Raw genomic sequence first — 19,175 nt, forward strand, 5'->3', positions numbered from 1 at the left:
GCAAAGAAGATAAAAAGACATAAAAATTCAGATAAAACCAACTGTAAGAGTGAATTGAAAGGCTATGTCAAGGTAATGATGAGCGTAGATCTACTTTAGTTTGCAAAGTATCAATGGCCTTCAAACCATTTTAAGAGGACAAAACTTCTCGTAATAATGAAAATAAGAAAGGCGCAACATACAGTATGTACAATTGATGCTCACATTGTGCAAAAATATGGCATGATGAGAGGAACAGGCTCCCTTTAACAAGCCATGGCTGTGGCCATTATGTATTGAGGATGCAACACATGCTCCTCTAACAGGAGGCGCTTAAGTGCTTAGACGAGAAGACAAATTGCCTGTATCAATATGCATCCAACATCGCCAAAGAGAAAAGGTGATGTTAATTATTTACCGAGGAAGCCTGTTGCTTAAACTGATGAACTGATGAGATACTAAACATGTTGCTGAAAAACAGCGCTTAGTAACTGCTGCTCAATTAAAATTAATCCCATACTTCCAAGGTATGACAACCATTTGACAGCCACCACTTTAGCTCACAAAGCTTACAAAATAGTGTAAAAGTTTGAGTATTGCCTCCATTTTTCAGAAGAGGTACATTTTTATAGATTTCCTGCTTTTACCGCCAAGGATTAAAAATTTGGTCTACATATTGACTGCTTCTCATCCATTGTGCTGACTTCAAGAAAACTTGTAACTAATAGACATTTGCAGAAAACTATCATCAAAAAAAAGTTTACCACAAAGTGTTTTGTGCTATTGTCAAATCCAGTTATTCATAATGCTTTTAAGCCTGTGCTATAATCCTTTACATTCTCCAAATCAAAGATGTGTCTTGGATACTTGAAATAATATCCAGCTCAAGTAATAAAAGTGCCAAATTAAAAACTTTGAAAGTGTTAAAGTATGTAACAGTATGGGACTGAAGGTGCAAAACTGAAGCCTACCAAAGTTATATTCGAACAGGGACTGTAGTATGAGGTTTTTTTTTAAAGGTTATTAAAAGTCAAGTTTTTCCAGCGCTGAACTTCAAACTATAACATGCAAGTCAAGAGAAACTTTGAGAAATGAATTTTTCCCCCCAACTCCAAAGTAATCCACGTGACATACCCGAGAAGTAATTAAAGCAGGAAAATTCATCCTACATCTCTTCTCACCCTCAGCTGTCAGCAGAAAAAGTGATCCAAGAGATTTTATCTTTTCCTAAACACACCACAGGGAGCTTGGAGAAGACCCTGACCTCAGCCCCTTCTGGCTCCCCAAGCCCTGAGCTGAAATCTCTGGCCAGCTGCAACATTGATCTTGCAGGCTAAAATTTCAAGGGCTGAAAAACAATCTCCCTGTTGGCAAATGGATGGCATCGCACCATAACTCATGGGTCATTAGTTCACGAGAAGCCCGGAGGATTTGTAGAAGTGTGGTCAAGTGTTGGAATGTTGAAGAGATGGACATGTATCAGACCTTTCCTAGAGATATTGGCCCCATCTCATGACCTGGTGGGGGGCAGGTCACCGTCATATGTGTGACCTCTAACACCCACAAGCTGTGTACATGCTATTAACGGTAATGTAATACATGTGGTCTTTATTGTAGTGTCTCAGCATTAAGTGGGGGAGGTAAAACTACCTTTTGCTGGAGTTTTGCATTTTTTTAAAAATCAAGTTTCATCTAGTACATATATTTCAAACATTCTGTCCCACATTTATGACAATGTTCAGGTAAATCAGTTCAGAAAGTACACAAAACACACACACAAACAAATAAGCCAATGGAGTCTATCCACGTATATATTTAGGTAGCCATTGTATACTAAAGGTCAGGACTTTTACCAACCGAAGAGATCTCTTTTGAGGGAAGAAACTAGCGTTAGTGGACATTTGTCAAATTATTACGGAGTCAATCTGAGTACAAACAAATATGGATAGAGGTTTTACCCTAACCACACATGCACTCAAAAGGTATACAATGTTGAAAATGGTTGTGTTTACCAGACTTAAAATACACCATTGTGTCAAAAGCAATTATACCTTTTAAATATCAGTACACCTCTTATAGAATATTTCTCCCAAATTTAGTTTCTCCATGGTCTCCCTGATCCATCTAAAAGCTTTGTCAGAATGATTACCCTTTCATAGAATGAGTAGACTTCATTATGTAACATCTCTGCAGTCTAGCTACCAACTTTTGAACAACTACAAAGTTATGAAACACTATTCTCAGCCACGCCGTCTTATTGCATGTTATTAAAATCCTTCACAGTATGACACGCAGAACAAAAACCGTAAAGAAAATACATTCCGATTAAAATGTTTTAACTTTACAGGACGATGCACACAGGAAAGGTTTGTGGTTCTGTCATGTCTTGTGCTAGAGAATTATTGAAACAGTGCAGAATCTAGCCTAGACATACAAAGAAAAGCTTTTTGTGCAATTATTGAGCATGAGTGGGTCTTCCATCTTTGTGAAGGAAACAAGAATGTGGTCAAACCCTTGTCTAAAGGAGGGAATCTATTGTAGTGACATTTTAATGAGTCTCCATGCACCACAGTAAACCTTGGATGACAGTAGGATTTAGTTTGCAACAAAGGCTCCAAGCTAGTTACTTCTAAAATTGGATCACATGTTTTGTCGCACTACATTTTTAACAGTTTAACTTCAGTGTGTTATTCATTCTTCAGAGAGTCATTGTTCATCATAGGGGTTGAACATACTAGGTGTGTGTGTCTGTTTCTATGCTGGCCATTTTTCAGTATCTTCTATAGATTCCCTTTTTTTGCTTCTAGCTTTTTTTTGTCCTTTCAAATTTCGATTTGTGCTCTCTGAACAAAATGACAGAGTTCTAGTCGCATGTGCTCTTATCAGCAGTCTCAATCCAGCTGCGAACGATCCCTTGCTATTTGTTGAATATAAGTGTGATGGTGTGCTTTAGCGGCTCATCTGGGGCTGCACTTTCTCAGCCGGCACTCATATGATTAGATTTCATATCCCAACTGGTTGAAGATAAACTGTATCTCCATTGGCCAGACCTCTTAAGATCAGGCTGCCTTTATGGAATCTTTCTCAACAGGGATTCATCCAAACTCACCAACACAAAAAAAAAAAAGCATGCTGATGTCAAATTACTAAAATATTCATCGGTAGTAATATTTAGTTGCTCATGGGAACAGATGAATTCTGATTAAAAAGCTTGACCATCATTGGGCTGTACATATAGCAGAGGTAGAAGACAGAGTAAATTGGGAAGAGCTGCTGCGTATATTTATTGTTCACTTCTACTTTAATGGCTCGTGACTGGCTAGCTTTATTAAACTGGGCTTTGAGCACACACATAGCAGCACTAAAACTTCCTGAGAGCTGAGAAGGGATCAATTTGAACTGCCGCCTGTAAGAATTACTGCAAAGTAAATGGTATTATCACAGAGGAAGGGCTTGCCGGTGTTAAGGGTTAAAGTGACCATTTAAATTTTTTAATCAACCTTGGTATTAGCGTTATGACAATTACTATAGTATCCTTAGTTTACATTTGTTTTTTTTCATGAAGACCGAAGTCTTGATACATTTGTTAAAAAGGGAAATAGTCACAAACAATTAAGATTTAGTTACCAAATATATGCCATCAATTAATGTAGTCCAAGGACCAAACCAACAGAATTATTTAGTTGAACCTGTAAAGTAAAATATTTAAAGCGATAAAAATAAAAAAGATGAAGTAATAAATTATACAGCAACAACAATTCCCAATCTTAAATTAGTGGGGCAGCGTAAAAGGCTGTAAAAATGATTACCCCATCTAAAATATATTTTTAGATAGAATGTTGCGGATAACATTCGTCATGCCTTCGAAACCCCCTTTGCTCCCCAGGAACTGCCTACCACAACTTGTATGCATGACATGATGTCATGTTAAGTACATCAATCACACACCAAGCAGCAAGGCTGATAGACTTGCGGGGCTCTGACATTGGTAACACTGCTAAATCACAACTGGTTTGCATGTTTGTTGATCCAAAGAAAATTCCAATAGCAAGGAAGGATGCACCGGCTGACAAACAGGAATCTGTTCAACTGACACCATCTCCCGACATCTACCATTCAATTGCCATTGACATATTGGGACCTGCTGATCGGAGTGACCACACAACGACTGCCTGGACCAAGACTTAGTATATGACTATAAAACATGTACACCTGTCAAATCATAGAACTAAAATATGCCAATATTTTTACCATGCGAGGGTCAGTGCATACACATTTAGAAATGTAAAAAGATGTGGTTGCCCCAACTACTTCCATTACAACAATTATCGGTCACCACTACAAAATGAAATCTCGATATTTTCATCCTTTTTCTTTTTTTAAGAAAATCTAATGCGAGTTTAACACCCCCAATTGGGAAAAAAGTCGACCATGTCATCATGTTTTCAAAGAGTCTTTGAGAGTACAGTATAAGAAAAATGAGTACTTAGTGGATGCATTTTGAAAAGCAATTTGACGCTATTGTCACATATGGGTACACAATAGTGGGGTGAGGCTTTGTCGGTAGTTGCAGTTTCATTTTGCTAGTATTGACTGTATAGTGTCATTATGAAGTGGCCTTCTAAAACCCTGATGAGTTTGGCAATCAGTTTGAGCAGATCTTTTTTACAATATGTGGAGAAAATGACCCAGTTCATCAAACTGTGAGAGAGACTGAACAGGTCTCTCATGACTGTTATTAGCCTTGATGAAACCACAATCAGCTCAGTATAACGGGGAGCTATTGTGTGTATGCTTCGTGGGTTGAAAAAAGTACTGGGAGCTACAAGAGAATCAACTTTTAAGACTAGCTGGGCCAAGACCACTACACACCAGGACCACCTGTGAAATTTCAAATAAGACATTGTCCCTTCCCTTGAACATTCAGGACTGATGGAGCACTCAAAAACACTCCTGATAGAATTTAGCGGACCCTGATGATATGAGTGCAATCCGTTTCACAACAGAAGCTCATAACCCATACAGACTCAGGACAAAAATATGAAGAAAATCCTTCCTACCAAAAAAATAAATAAATAAGTTCTGTCATTTTGTAGTTTATTCTCCAAACGGGTTGGAAAACATGATTTGTTAATTTCCTCGTGTGCCTACTTAGGTGAATTGCTCTTGATGTGGACATTGCTTTTGATCACTCACAAACCATGTTGCAGTAAGGTCTGCATAGGCACCAAACAGATGGCCATTAAATCATGCGTTTTATTTTACTGGAGCCTTTTACAGCCCTGCAAGATCTGTGCGCATTTACTGCTACCATTTACCATGGCTTCTGCACATATTAGAATCATGCAAAGGCATTTTGCCTCCAAAACCCTAATTAAAGATACTTATTCAGTTTACTACCTCATTCAATACATTATTATATTTTTCGCAATATAAAGTTATGGATTAGGCCATTAAATGTAGTCTGACATCTGTTAACCCTTTGAACACGGTAGACGCCTGAACCATTTCGATGGGGAGAGATGGACAGTTAATGGTCAAAAGATGATTACTTACAGCGAGCTCTCCCAGTTTGGCAGACATGGAGTCAAACGCAATTGGCCTCCTGTAGTGTTATTTGGAGCATAGCCAAAATGCACTAGTGATTATATTCATTGCAGAAAATGCTATAATTTAAGGTAAAAAATAAGATCAATTGGCAAAATAAGCATTTATGAGCATTGTTTTACCAGTTTTCTTGATCACAATAACATTACGGCTCCAAGAAACACCCACATTAAAACATGTTATAGTATTGTAGTTGCTGTTGTTCCGTATTGTTTACTTCTAAATGGTATATCATACTTCTGTCATCCACTAGATGTGGTGCAAAAGCCGTGCATTGTTTTAGTGTGACGGATGAAGTTCCTGGCAATTTGTTGCCTGTTCTTCTGGGTGACTGGTGACAATAGGCCTCGTTGGGTGCCCGTGGAGTGGAGTGTGAAAGCTGTTTGGCTCCTTGCCCTTGGGGGTCAATGGAGGATCTCAAACATCACTTGTGATGAGTGCTAATTTCACCTTCTCGGCAAAGATCAACCTTTTTCTGCAACCTTCAAGCTGTGAAACACAATTTAAAGAGTTGACAGGGGTCGGGGTGACCATGGTGTGTGCGGCCAGTGGGGGGGCATTCTTACAAAAAAAAACCAAAAAAACCTAAATGCTACATGCCCTTGTTATTAAGACTGCAAAAAATGAAATTATTCAGAGCGTTTGAGAATGTTGTTTAAATGTGAAAGAATGAATTTAGCAGAGCAACATATTTTCCCTTAATTCTATTCTATCAACAGATATCTTTATGATATAACACTTTCACAAAACCAAATTGCTTTATTTTCAGTTACTACAAAAGACATCAACAATTGTTCTCAAGCAACAAACATTTTGTATGAGGTGTTTCATATGTTGATGACCTGCATCTCACTCATGTGAAAATACTGTAATTTGCAGAGGCAAATGAGAATACATAACATAAACAGTTTAGCTTTCATGCCACCCACTGGGGCAGACATCTGTTCTCTTCTCGTTTAGTCTATTTATCTCTCTGCCATTTTTCGCACCCCCTTTCCCCACAATCATTTTTCTGACATTCACCTCCAGTTTTCATTGCTCCATGGGATTCTGAGACTGTCCTTAGAGATCGGTCGAGAGAGCACACACTGCAAGAGCACCGTACTGGTGATAATGAAGTGTCTGGGAAGCAGGGTAGAAGTGGAGTGCTGGGCATCATCCCAAAGGTATAAACACTCATCGCATTCACAGGAAGGAATGTTGGGAGCATCTTCTTCCTTAGTCTAAGCTCAGTAAACCTGGATTGCAGCTGGCCTTATTTTTTTTCTGTAAGGAAGCAGCAACGGAGTTCCAACAGTGACTTATCTGCTTCTTGGGAATGCTCCATTTTTCCCTCCCTGTTCCACGCCTGCCTGTTTATGTTGCACAGTCAGTCTAAGAAGAGCAGACAGTAGGAAAGTGAAGATTTTCACCAGGGGAACTGACTGATACAGTAAAGGATTAACAGGAAGGATTGAGTGGAGTATGCTATTCCCCATGGTCTGACAAAAAAATGACAGCATTCCACTGGAGCATGCTCTGCTCGCCCTTGGCCGAAACCACACTTGTAGGCAAGCGGCCTGTCAGACAGACCTGACTCTATTGCCCCATGAGACTCTGAAGCTCGACAGTGAGTTACACACTGGCAAAAAGCCTAGCATTTTAGGTCCATCTCTGCAAGATGTTTCATATAAGATCAATGTGGCTAAGCAAGCAAAATGTCTCTCTAAGAACATTGCATATGTATCATATCCAAAATTCTGATAATTTACTAGTGCAAATTCCGGGAATACAAATCTGAATTATCATATGCAGGAAGCTTTGTATTTCTGCAATAAACTCGAAAGTTAAGATTTCAATTAACTGATACAATAGTGTAAGTAACCCATATATAAATAATGAAGTCAAACTGAATAAAGATTCAACTATGACATCAACCATTTTTGAATGAGTGGTGACCATGTGGCCGAGTTGTCAAAGCTTCATATTAGGTTGTTGTTTTGGTCTTGCACTGTCTGGTAATAATGTGGTGTAGGCTAGAGCCCTGCTAAGAACTGTCCCCATCTGTCAGATCTCATCACTCCAGCCGGCATTGCTCGGGGCAGTGGGACCTAAACTGACCACTGAGTCAACTGACAAGGCAACTCAGCATCCAGATATCCGAGAATAAAACCCATACAGTTGAAGTCCACTCACACACAGACACTGACAGGCCATCATGCAAGCAAATGTGTAGACGATCAAGTTTGCCCTCACACACGCGCACACACAATCGTTTGAAGACACAGTCAAAAAGACAATTAGAGTTAAAACACACATACCCATGCATGTAAAAGAAAGCCAAAGCGAGCGAAGGATCAGCCCCCAAAACAGGCCACAAAAAAAAAATCCAACACAGGAGACAAATGTGCTTTGACACTGGGGCTGGTAATGCTTTGAGTTGTCTAAAATCTTAACAACTGACCCAGAAATAGTGATGCACCGATGAGGTCTGGGGTCCAGGGGCAGTGGAGTGCAATGCGTAGAAGATAAGAACTAAATTGATATTTTCTTGCCTTGTTCACAAGCCCTGTGGCAGTATACACACTGTGCGCACAATGTGCAGTGACAGAATAACGAGGACACTGAAATTGTAGTCTTTCAGTGTAGTCTTGAGGATGAATAGCTGATTTAAATAAACAGCAATACAATATTGGATTGCACAATATCAATCTCCTATGTCTCCCGATTGAAGCCAAAGGCCATCTTTGTTTCCATTTGGGGACCGAAAGAGAGTAGAGAGAGGCTGTAGAGGTCAAACTCTAAGGAAAACAAGCAGCTGCAATACATTTATATCGTGAAGACCCTGCGGGGAGTGGAACACCGAGTGTAATATCACACATTATTCACTAAATTTTGGAGAAAAGTCTAACAATGGCTTGCTCTGTTCTTGTGGCATTCCCACAGTTAACCTTTTATAGGAAAATAACTTGACTCATTGGGTGCCATTGACAGTACTAGACATCCAATTGATTTTGCCTGGAAGAGACGAACTGTGCTAATTAAATCTGATTTCTTTATTTCGGTAGCTGTTCGCTGAGCTCGTGTGGGTCAATTTAGTTAATGTACTAGAAAAACAAAAGGTTACATGCAACTATGATGTATGTATGATGAATTATTGCTCCTCTATACATATAAAAACTATAATAAAATCATTATTAAGAATTTAAAATGGCATGCATATTAAAATGGTATCCAACTAGTTACCTGCTAGTTTTATTTGTGTGCTGTTTCAAGCTTGAAAAACACTGGCAGGCCTGGTTGCCACAATTGTACAGGTACAAAAACAACATAAATCTACATACAGTAAAGAGAAAAAAAAGCTCTACTGTTGAATAACTGAAATCTCTTTCCCGTTACATCTGTCGACCCTAACTGGTAGTTGAACCTTTGACAGTCACTATGCAGCTGACTGTCTCTGCCTCGTGACTGAATATTAAAAAGCCTGTCCGTGCAGACTTTGCAAGTGGCACAAATCTGGTTACAACAGCAGCAACCCAGGCTCCATGTGGTATAAAATTCTGATATATTTGCCATTTAAGTTTGTTCCTTTTCCTCACGTGCAGTACAGTGCCAGAGATCAAGCATTGTCGTCAACCAGCTTAAGACATGACTGCCAGAGGCGTCGGCCAGCAGCGTGATTTATACATGGGGACAGAGATGAATGATTCATAGGCAGTGAGAGCGCTACCAAGACACATGGCAGATGTGTTTTCCTGTTGTTTGCTGATACACACCTTCTCATAAATCCAGTAGAACAGTCTCAGAAGCTTACTTTTCCAAAACTGGTCTTTTTATTTATTTTTGTAACCTTCATTCATGATTACAAGCATCAACTGTGGTCTTTTGTTGTTTTTAATCTAGTGTTCTCTGGCTTGCTTCTTATTTTTCTACTATCAAATAATGATTTAAAATATGGAATGTATATTTCTTTTGATTAAAATGAATGGTCCAATCGTTCCACATCAATTAATCTGTTCATCACTGCAGGTAGGAGGAGGGGGTAGTGGAAACAAAGAAGCAGGTGGGCGGGAAAGAACAGTCCACAAAATGGAATTTGCAACTCTACTCGGGTACCTAAAAGTACACTTCAGATAATGGGATTGCTCACAACTACATGTCATTAAAGGGGTAACCTTTTTCAAATTAAATTAACGATTGAGCAAACTTTAGGGTGCTGGTATGGGGCTGAGTTGAGCAAACATAGTATGTGTTTCCTCCTCAACAAATACACTATACGGTGAAAATGATATCCTAGCCCTTTCATTATGTCACCCCAAGAAATGTGGGCTAAAATTTGGGTATGAAAAATGATTTCCTTCGACTAATCAATTTTCCAAAGCAAAAAAATAAATGAAAATGCAATCTTGTTAGCCCAACAACAACAAAATGCACCCTTAGATAAAATCTTAAACTTGATCATTTGACTGAGCAACATTACTTTAACCAACACTTAATGTGGTGCATTTATCGCATCCCATAATGATTGATTAATTCTCCCTGAATAGCTGCCTGACTTAATAAAAAATAACAAAATATTAGTACAGAAACGTTTTGGGATATAAAGTTTTATGCTGATCAGGGTCTAACTAAGGGCTTACCTAATAGGAGGAGATAAGCATGTCCCCAAAGCATTACGCTGAGTGAGGAATCTTAACATATCATTTATCATGTTACATTATGGGCTACTCCATGGGGAAAACACACAATCTTTGTCATGAGCTATGCTAATGGCTGTTACTACCATCTGTGAACTAAGGCCCATCAGTCAAGCATAGTGTGCAATCGATGAGGAACCAGAATAATGTCATCTCTGAGTGATTAATCATTGAGGGAGGTCCTGAGCTCCCAGAAAGCTAGTGGGGTGTTGTTGGGGTACAGGCCAGCCCGGCCAAATGGTCAACATCATCTCTAATCTCGACCCGCCCGACCCAACCTAACAACAAACACTGTGGCCTGGTCTCTGCCAATCTCCACAGTAAACAGGTTTCTGGCGACACTTGAGCGAGGATAATGGTTCACCTGGAGGTGACGTCAAAAGAAAACAGACCTCTTTGCATAGTGCATGGAGACAGATATGCACAACAAAGCAAATGGAGCACATGTATAAAGGATTATCTGAATGTGGCCAAAATTGGAAACAATTTATGTTTTAAGCAAAATCTTACACATAGTTGCCGGATATACTCCTGCAGCTATAAGTGAGAAGTGTCAAAATTGCAAAGCTAGTAGGAATTCAAGACCTAAAAATGCATTGATGCTTCCCTGATTCTCCCCTATAAATAATTCTTTCAAGGACCCACTACACAGAAGAGAAGGTATTGAAATTAAATTATTCATCAATACACATTGGTGTTGTCCCGATCTGATACTTAGGTACAGTACCACAGCTAGATATGGTCATTTTTGGAATATCAGATTTAGAAATAGGAAAAAATAGGATATATGTAATATTGGTTGCATAATTTCTAACAATAGTCTTGTTTGGGCTCCTTATTTTCGTGACTGAATGTCTGCAGTAAACATACATTTAAATAAAAATTTAAAAGAAACAGATCTGAACATTAATACTCATTATTTTTCTCCAAACAACTGGCTGTGCAAATATCTCTACAAGGCAGGGGCGTTAGAATTTTGATGTATCGAAAGAAGATAACCACAGTAAAGGCAGCAAAGCCATCTACAAACCGAGAAACATCAACAATAATTAATCCAGTGATGTGTTTGCATACTCACACCAACGAAGACAACCTAAGGGCATGCAGTGCTACAGTCGGTGTTACGCAAGCATTAGATAAGGCTGGTTAATTCAGTGAACTTTGGCCAGAAATAGGAACTACGAAAAAACACAGAATTGTTACATTGCTTGAGTGAAGGTGAGCAAGGAGCCCCTAGAAATGCAATTTGTTTGTATGGTCTAGTCAAAGCTTATTACTAAATGGATAACAATAGTGCTGAGAATGATAAAGAGGCAGCCCCCATTTTCTAAACGAAGACATCTAAAAAAGAGGGAAAGCTCCCGCTTACACATGGCATCATTACAAGGCTCCCAATACAAAGTTATGTTCCTTTTGACACACTGCAGTGGCAGTGTGATGGACAACAGGATGTGTACCTCCGCAACCAGCATTCAGCCAGACATTACAAGATCAACTAAGTAGCATTCATAATTATCATCTATTCACAGAGGCCTCATTTAGTGTGCTATTATCAGAGATCATTGTTATTTCCCCTCCATGTATGCACAAAATCCCAGTGAGACCAATATGTCTAATGCAGATAACAGGGCTATTTTCGTTAACTCCATTGTATACATAAAAGTGAAACTATGCAGCCCACAGAGAATTCCCATTAGTGGTTTCATAAGATTAAACCAAGCACTGGAGCATAACAGATCATACTGTATTTCTTGTTATTCTGTCTTGATAACTTAAAACAATTATTACGCCCACGACAAAAAAATGTTTCCACCTAAAGTCTCACTTACTTATAATAAATTATACTCAATGACATAAGTAATCTCTATAAAATTGTTTTAAAATGATAAAAAATAGCAAATTGTCCTATAAAAGTCAAAATTTCTTCACATGGAGTAAGGTTTGTTGTTAGTTTTGGTAAAGTAGTGTTAGTGGGAGGCCAGGATCCTAATCTGTGGGAACTAAATAAGGCTCTGCTGCATGAGTCCAAACATGATGAATCATCCTGTTGTGAAACTTCTCCTCTGCAAAGCCCTGAGAGGACAGCTGGGTGATAAGAGAGGTATGAGAGCATATCCCCTCTGCACATCGATCCTTTCTACCAACCACCTAGGGAGAAGGTATTCTCACGCCAAGCCACAGATAAAGGTATAGGGAGGGCCCGGGTGAGAAGGGTTTGCAGCTTCAGCAGCCACCTCGGGGTGATAAAGACACGAGAGCGTGTTTGCTTAATCACGGTCATCGTTCTTTTTAAAGTCGGAAAACTGTCCTTGATTGGAAGCATCCATTTTGTTTGCTTTCACAAAAGTAAAAATCCCATGCTTAAATGGAAAAAAAAATAATCTATCCTTTAGTTTATTGGCCTTGTTTTTGCTATTTTTTTTTTTAAATAAGGACACATTAAAATGATTGGAAAGATGTTTTAAACAAAGAGCCACTCAAGGCAATTAGAATTAATAAGCATAGATGAGGGTAAGTGTCTTGCCATCACTGTTGTCGAGTATGCACTCTGAATGTCAAAAACATCTCCTTAGAATATTGAGGATAAAAATCAAAGTCAGGGCTTTTATTTATTTAAAGACACTTTAGTGGGAACTAGGGGTTTGTGATCATGGGCTGAGGTGTAATTCCATATCTTGGGCAAAGCAATAGAAGATATAAATTCTACTATATTGTGGCATGTCCTGAGATTGAACTTTAAAGCAACTCATATTGTTTCAATTTAGGGTGTATTAAATCAATAGCAAGTTGGGCCGAAAACAGACAATCTGGTGAAGTGCATATCACACTTGGAGAACTTGGCTAGATTATGAAGATGCAGCATAACCTCTGATCTCAATCACTGAACCTCTTGGCTAAGAGCACTTACACATTGATACAGAGTAGGAGGGTGTTCTGCTAAGAAGCTTCAGCTGTAAGAATACAGTCTTACCCACCAGATCATAAGAGCCACTCCAGGTAGAGTGATTAGATGCCAATGAGATTTCATCAGCACAGTGTGCACTCAAAACGACACTGCGCTGCTCTACAGGTAACTGTCCCTTCCTTCTTAATGATACATTTTTATTGCAGATTGCTTGAGAACGTGGGCACATAGTGCATTCCAGAAATTAATCCAGAAAAACAACCATGGACAAAAAAACATGGATTATTATACTCAGCCAACTATGTGCAGCAGGTGTTGTGCCAATAGAGTTGTCAGCCAATCGCAGGGCACAAGGTGACAGGCAACCATTCCTGCTCACACTCATAACAAAGGGCAATTGAGTGTTCAACCAGCCAGGCAGTTTTTTTGGGGTGTAAGAGGAAACAAGAGCACCCAGAGAAAACCCACACAATATGTTTGGAACCCACAATCTCCAAACAGAAAGACAGACATGGTAACCACTCATTCATTGAGGTACAATGGATTACTACTACTACTATGGAAATGTTCATTTTCAGATACAAAAAGTACCACTTAAAATCTAACTAGACACTTTCATCACGCTGTGGGTGGGAAATGATTATTCCAATCATGTCACTGACAAAGTTAAATTTCAGGAAAAGAAAGAGGTTTGGGCAGCAGCATTCCAGCTTTCGCCCCATTATTCCAACACCACGGTTGGCTGCTCAAGATTTCCTTGGCTGCTTTGATGATAATGTGCTTCGGCAGGCTAGTAAAGTAATGACCATCTCTCAGTGTGGCACAATGCAAGGTTGTGCTGTACTTCACGCTCATGTTTTCAATGTTAGATTCAGTCACGTTCAACCCGGACACTTGATGAACATACATTGAACAGACAAGGGCCTTTGAATTGAAATCCCTGACTTGTTTAGTTTGAGAACGGATAAAGACTATTAATGGGAATTAAATAGTGAAATGTTGTAAGTATTCTGAATTGGCATTCCTGAGAACATTTTTCATGCTCGTGTCAAATTTAGAAGAGATTGTAATTTTCACTTTAGGAGGTACATTTATGCCTTTACACCTAAAAGTCACAAAAAACAATGGGCAAAATATAAAGATTTTCACTTACCACCCCCTCCTCCGAGTAGACTTGAATTTGCTGAAAAGAGAGAAACAAAATGTCAGATATAATGGAAAGTAAGTACTACACATATAGATGATTTAATAGCTGTATTTTTGCCATGCAAAAATGTTTCATTTTCTAATGGAACTGTCTTTCTTCCACTCGTGTTTTATAAGCCTGGTGGAAGAAAATGGCGCGCCAACAGGGGCTTTTCTACCACCAGGCTTTGTTTGTACATTTTTTTATGTGGAAACCCTGTGAAAAACAATCAAATTGCATAATCCAACAACAAAGTACACTCATTTTCAGATATAATCCTTAGGGCAAGGTTATATTATAACAGTGCAGTTAAATCAATGAAAAGTGCCTGGCGGTGCGGAAATGTTATGTCCATCTCTGTAAAATATACAATATACATCTGAAATTTTGAGTTGTTATGGAAACAAGTCATTAAAATGGATAGACACAAATATGATGGTGAATAAACATAACCTCTCTTGATGATGTGATTTATGAAAAAGCAACCAGTTGGATACAAAAGTAAAGTCCATTCCTGAACATGATTAAAGTGTGTTGGTTCAAATTAAAGACAAATAATGGCAGTAATTTAAGTGATGATTGTATCATCCATCAATTAACCTATTTTAGTTTTACCCCGTCAGAGAGATCCGTTCCACATAAAAAGGAGAAAGATTATAAGGAGGAGTTGTTGAGAATACATCAGTTAATTTGGGTTTTAAAGAAAGTAGGAAGTTAGTGTTTGAAGTTCAGTTCAGACAACGGGTAATGGAACATTCATACAAAAAAAAAAAAATTCATCTAATGATCTTCTGCTCCAGCTAGGTCATTAGCAGTCAAAAGTAGTCCAGTTAATGCTTATTATTTTGAAAGAAAAAGAAAATCAGAGGGAAAGCAACAGATAATGAACATGTAATGTCAGGGAAAGTAGTACAATTGCAGCACAGACACGAGGACTTATGGCGCTTCCACAACTTTCCGTGGCACCATCATGGCTTTGCATTGTTGTCACTGAGCAGCTCGCGTGCGTGGGAAGAGGGACAAAGAGAAGCTCCCCCGCTGCAGAATTTGGTTCATCAAAGGGCTGTTGTAGTTTTTTTTTTTTTCTCCTGTGTGCATATATTGTAGGTGCACAACGTACTAGACCAATCCAGAGAAGATATTCAAATAATTTGCTGTCATGTTTACAATGGTATTTTTCAGTGGAGGTTGATGTATACCTTTTGATTGTCAAGGCCATATCAAAAAAGTGTGTCATTGACAGCTCAAGACATCCAAGCCATTTTGACTGGGATAGGCAGAAAGTGAATACTACTATTAGCCTTCCCTGTCAAAATGGACTAGATGTGTAGGACCGTTGATAGCACTGAAACATGAGCATTTACGGCCAATTCACTCATTTTAAATGAATTGGACACTATTGTAGTCATGGCAAAGCAATGAGTACACAGTAGATATTTTTCACAAGTAAATATTTCCTATTTAGATATTCAAATAAAATAGAAAACTCTGCAATTTCATATTTAAAAGGTTTATTTATGTTTTGTATTAAAAACCAAAATGGAAATTTAGGGTTAAATGTTATTTGCTATTGATACTGTATCAGTGCTCATCTAAAAACAAGTTGATAACTATTTTTATTGATTTTTATTTATTTTAAGTCGATCAAGTCACCTGCAGAGGCTTTTTTTGCCTGATCTTTTACAACACTGTGGTTTAATTACTTGACATTATGGAAATGCATACCAGAGGGAGCTGCTTCATTTACCCCATACCTAATCAGGGAGTGAATATGTGATTTATAATCAGTCTGACAAATCTTGAAAATTAGTGTTTGAGACAGGCTCATTCATAGTTTTCAGGACGTGAGATAACAATAGCAGTGTTTTTTATATTATTTTTTTTATCCATGTAACGTGACTTTGCATTGTAGATACTGTTTGGCAACCATCCCATCTCTTATTGGTGGAATAAATATGAAAGCAGCAAGGTAGCAAGGTAAAAATGTGCCTTTTCATTTCCTGTCTCCTCCATTTCCTCCCTTTTTATTGTCAGAATATCATGAAATACATTTTGGTTGTTTATCTGTAAGCTAGCCCTGCCATGTATGACTACAAAATATCTGGAGCCTGAATAACACTTCTAAAATAACATTCTCAAAAGAACAAATAGGGAATAGGAAAAAGGTGGGGGGTGGGGGGGCAGCTGGGTGAGAGGAACCCAGGGGCCAACTTGGTTATTCTGGCAAACAGATGTGGAAGAAAATTTAATAGCTGGGCTTCCGTAAAATTGATGTGCTGTTCATTTCTGCTGAACATTCTGGAGAAGTGGATAAAATTGTTTAATTTAAACATTGACGGTGATTGATGTTGGGGCTAATATTGACACTTTTGAATATCAGGTCTGAAAAACTTTAGTAAAATGTGTGTATTGACGACTGTGTTATGGTACTGAAGAGGTTGGACAGGCGAAATGAGAAGTGACAGGGATAAAATAGCGTTTTCACTTGTGTAAACGATCTTGAAAGGCGAGAAACTAAAATTGTCCTAATATATTGTCTACTAAACAAAGCAATTTTGCATCTTTTGAATGAGCATTGGGCAGATGGTCAAAAGAAGCAGTCATGCCTTTTTGTCTATAAAAAACAATCCTGTCAACTCTGCCTTTTCTTGCATCTGGGTACTTCAGCACACTGTGACATTGGTACTGGGGCTTTTCAAAAGCATTCCTTTTCTTTGAGTGTACTGTCCCAGGTTTTTAACACCATATTATATTAAGGGACACTCTGTGCCAGTTAAATCAACAAAAATGTGGCTTTTATGCTGTTTGCTAGATCTTTAAAAGACAGTGACGTTTATATTTTCTATAGTCATGTCATTTAAGGGTTAACCTCTTTTACAAGCACTTCCAATTCCATTCCTTCAACCATCATTTCACGCTAATGGCTCTACTAAATTTTCACTTGTGTAAATGAAAGTTACATAAAGACAAAAAAACCTTATTGGAAAATGATGGTCACACACCATCTCTCAGCACAGAGAAGAAATATCTTAGCAGATCCCACACAATATTTGTTGCAAAATTTTGTCCAATCTGTCAGTGTGTTTGTCCAGTTCTTTGTACTTTATTAAATCAGGTCCTTAACATTTTGTGCACTATAGGTTTTGTGCCTTATTCACTAAGACCTTGCACCGAGATACTTCAATTACCCCGAGTGAAAATTAAATCAGAAATCCATATTTGGCCATGATAACCGCATGAAGTGTATTTTATGGAGAATCGAGTATTAATACATAGCTCTCAATGGAATTGATACATCATATGAGTTTAGATACTCTACCAAGCATAGAATCAACGCATTTCTCTATTTTGGGAAGTACTAAAAGAAAGCTAATAATTAGTTTATCTCTATATCTATATTACAAAGCCCCACTAATAAAATTAGTTTTATAGATTCCCTCCCACTGACAGCAATAGACATTAAATCCAATTGAACAAGGATGGCTGGCACTGAACCATTTGTCAATAAATTTGATTGCTGCCAGCCCCTCTCAGTGTAACTGTCTATTACCAAAAATGGCAGCCAATGAAGTAATGGTGGAATAGCTTCCATTATTTATTAGTATCGGACATTAAAATTATTGTGTCTTGAACTCCAGCAAATTAATTTTGCACAGTCAATCTAGTATCACAGTCAATGAGTTAATGTTTAATATTTGTTTCTGATCCTTAAAGATAGGTGTCATTCGACAAAATTAGACCATATGGTAACTCTTTGCTTTATTCATTCAAATATGTATACACACAAAGATGTGTGGTGACATGACCCAATGGTAATCATCGTGTGTGCCATAAATCTCAATGGATTGGCTCCCTGGAGTTGACAGGTCATTAGTAACTTCTTGTCTACAACATTGGTCTAACTCATCTACCACATGCCTTCCAGGTCACTGTGGAAACACCCACTTCCTGTTCGTCTTTTGAACTCCCAATGGCCACAACATTCTCACACACCCCAAAGCCAATGGTCGCAAATAGAGTAAAACTGCCCATAATTTCCATAGTGATGAAAATATTGATTACAGAGCCGGAAGGTATGACAGCCCCAGTTTATGAATTGTGACACTGCATCAAGATTCTCGCCCTCCACTGTCTCTACTCTCAGTCTGTGTGTATCCTTGTAAAGCATCTACGCACTGCATTGTATTACAATGTGTAAGAAAAAAAGGATGTTTTGGCTTCCTTGCTTAGCATTATCGGCACAGTTCTCGATCATGCAGCTAAATGGAAAGTAGTGGTGCACAACCACAAAACCTCAAGGTAGTAAACAGATCTACTGTCTGGCCTCTGCTTCTAGCCACATTAGCTGAACCTTGACTTAATTGAATACTGCTGCACATGTCATCATACTTAACCAGGCTCTCATGAGTTCCCTTAAAGGGAAAGTCTGGGAAAGCCAACATCCCGTCCATCCCAGCAGAAAGGAAATATAAGAAAGTGAAAAACACAGAACTTAAAGAGAAAGATGTAAATAATATCAGAAAGGCTGATAAAAGTGGAGGACAGCTACTATCAATGTACCTTTACACCCTTTAATATTAGTTAGGTCTTCATTACAACTACACAATAAACTGTGTATACAGAAGAAGCATGGACACAGTGACCAATCTGGTTGGAATAAACTGACCCCCGAGAATATTTGAGCTGTTCCCCTTGTTGTGATTTGATGCCCAAAATGTCAGCCCAAAAAATTGATGTTCCAAGAGTTAGTCAAGCTTTTGGTGAACTGTATTTGTGTGAGGAATACATAGACACACACTTGTTTCCACTTGAACAAGCTTCC

The 19,175-nt window shown here is 38.4% G+C and overlaps 1 protein-coding gene across 1 annotated transcript in view; it reads right to left on the minus strand.

The window, feature by feature from the left end:
• macrod2 (mono-ADP ribosylhydrolase 2) overlaps positions 1–19,175 on the minus strand; it is a 223,478-nt gene that overhangs the window by 161,848 nt on the left and 42,455 nt on the right. Inside the window, exon 4 of the mRNA XM_077730134.1 lies at positions 14,321–14,350. Coding sequence (XP_077586260.1) covers positions 14,321–14,350 — 30 coding nt within the window. The remainder of the gene's footprint in view (positions 1–14,320; positions 14,351–19,175) is intronic.

The sequence above is a fragment of the Stigmatopora nigra genome, chromosome 12 (genome assembly GCF_051989575.1).
Source record: "Stigmatopora nigra isolate UIUO_SnigA chromosome 12, RoL_Snig_1.1, whole genome shotgun sequence".
In the NCBI taxonomy this organism is placed as follows: Eukaryota; Metazoa; Chordata; class Actinopteri; order Syngnathiformes; family Syngnathidae; genus Stigmatopora; species Stigmatopora nigra.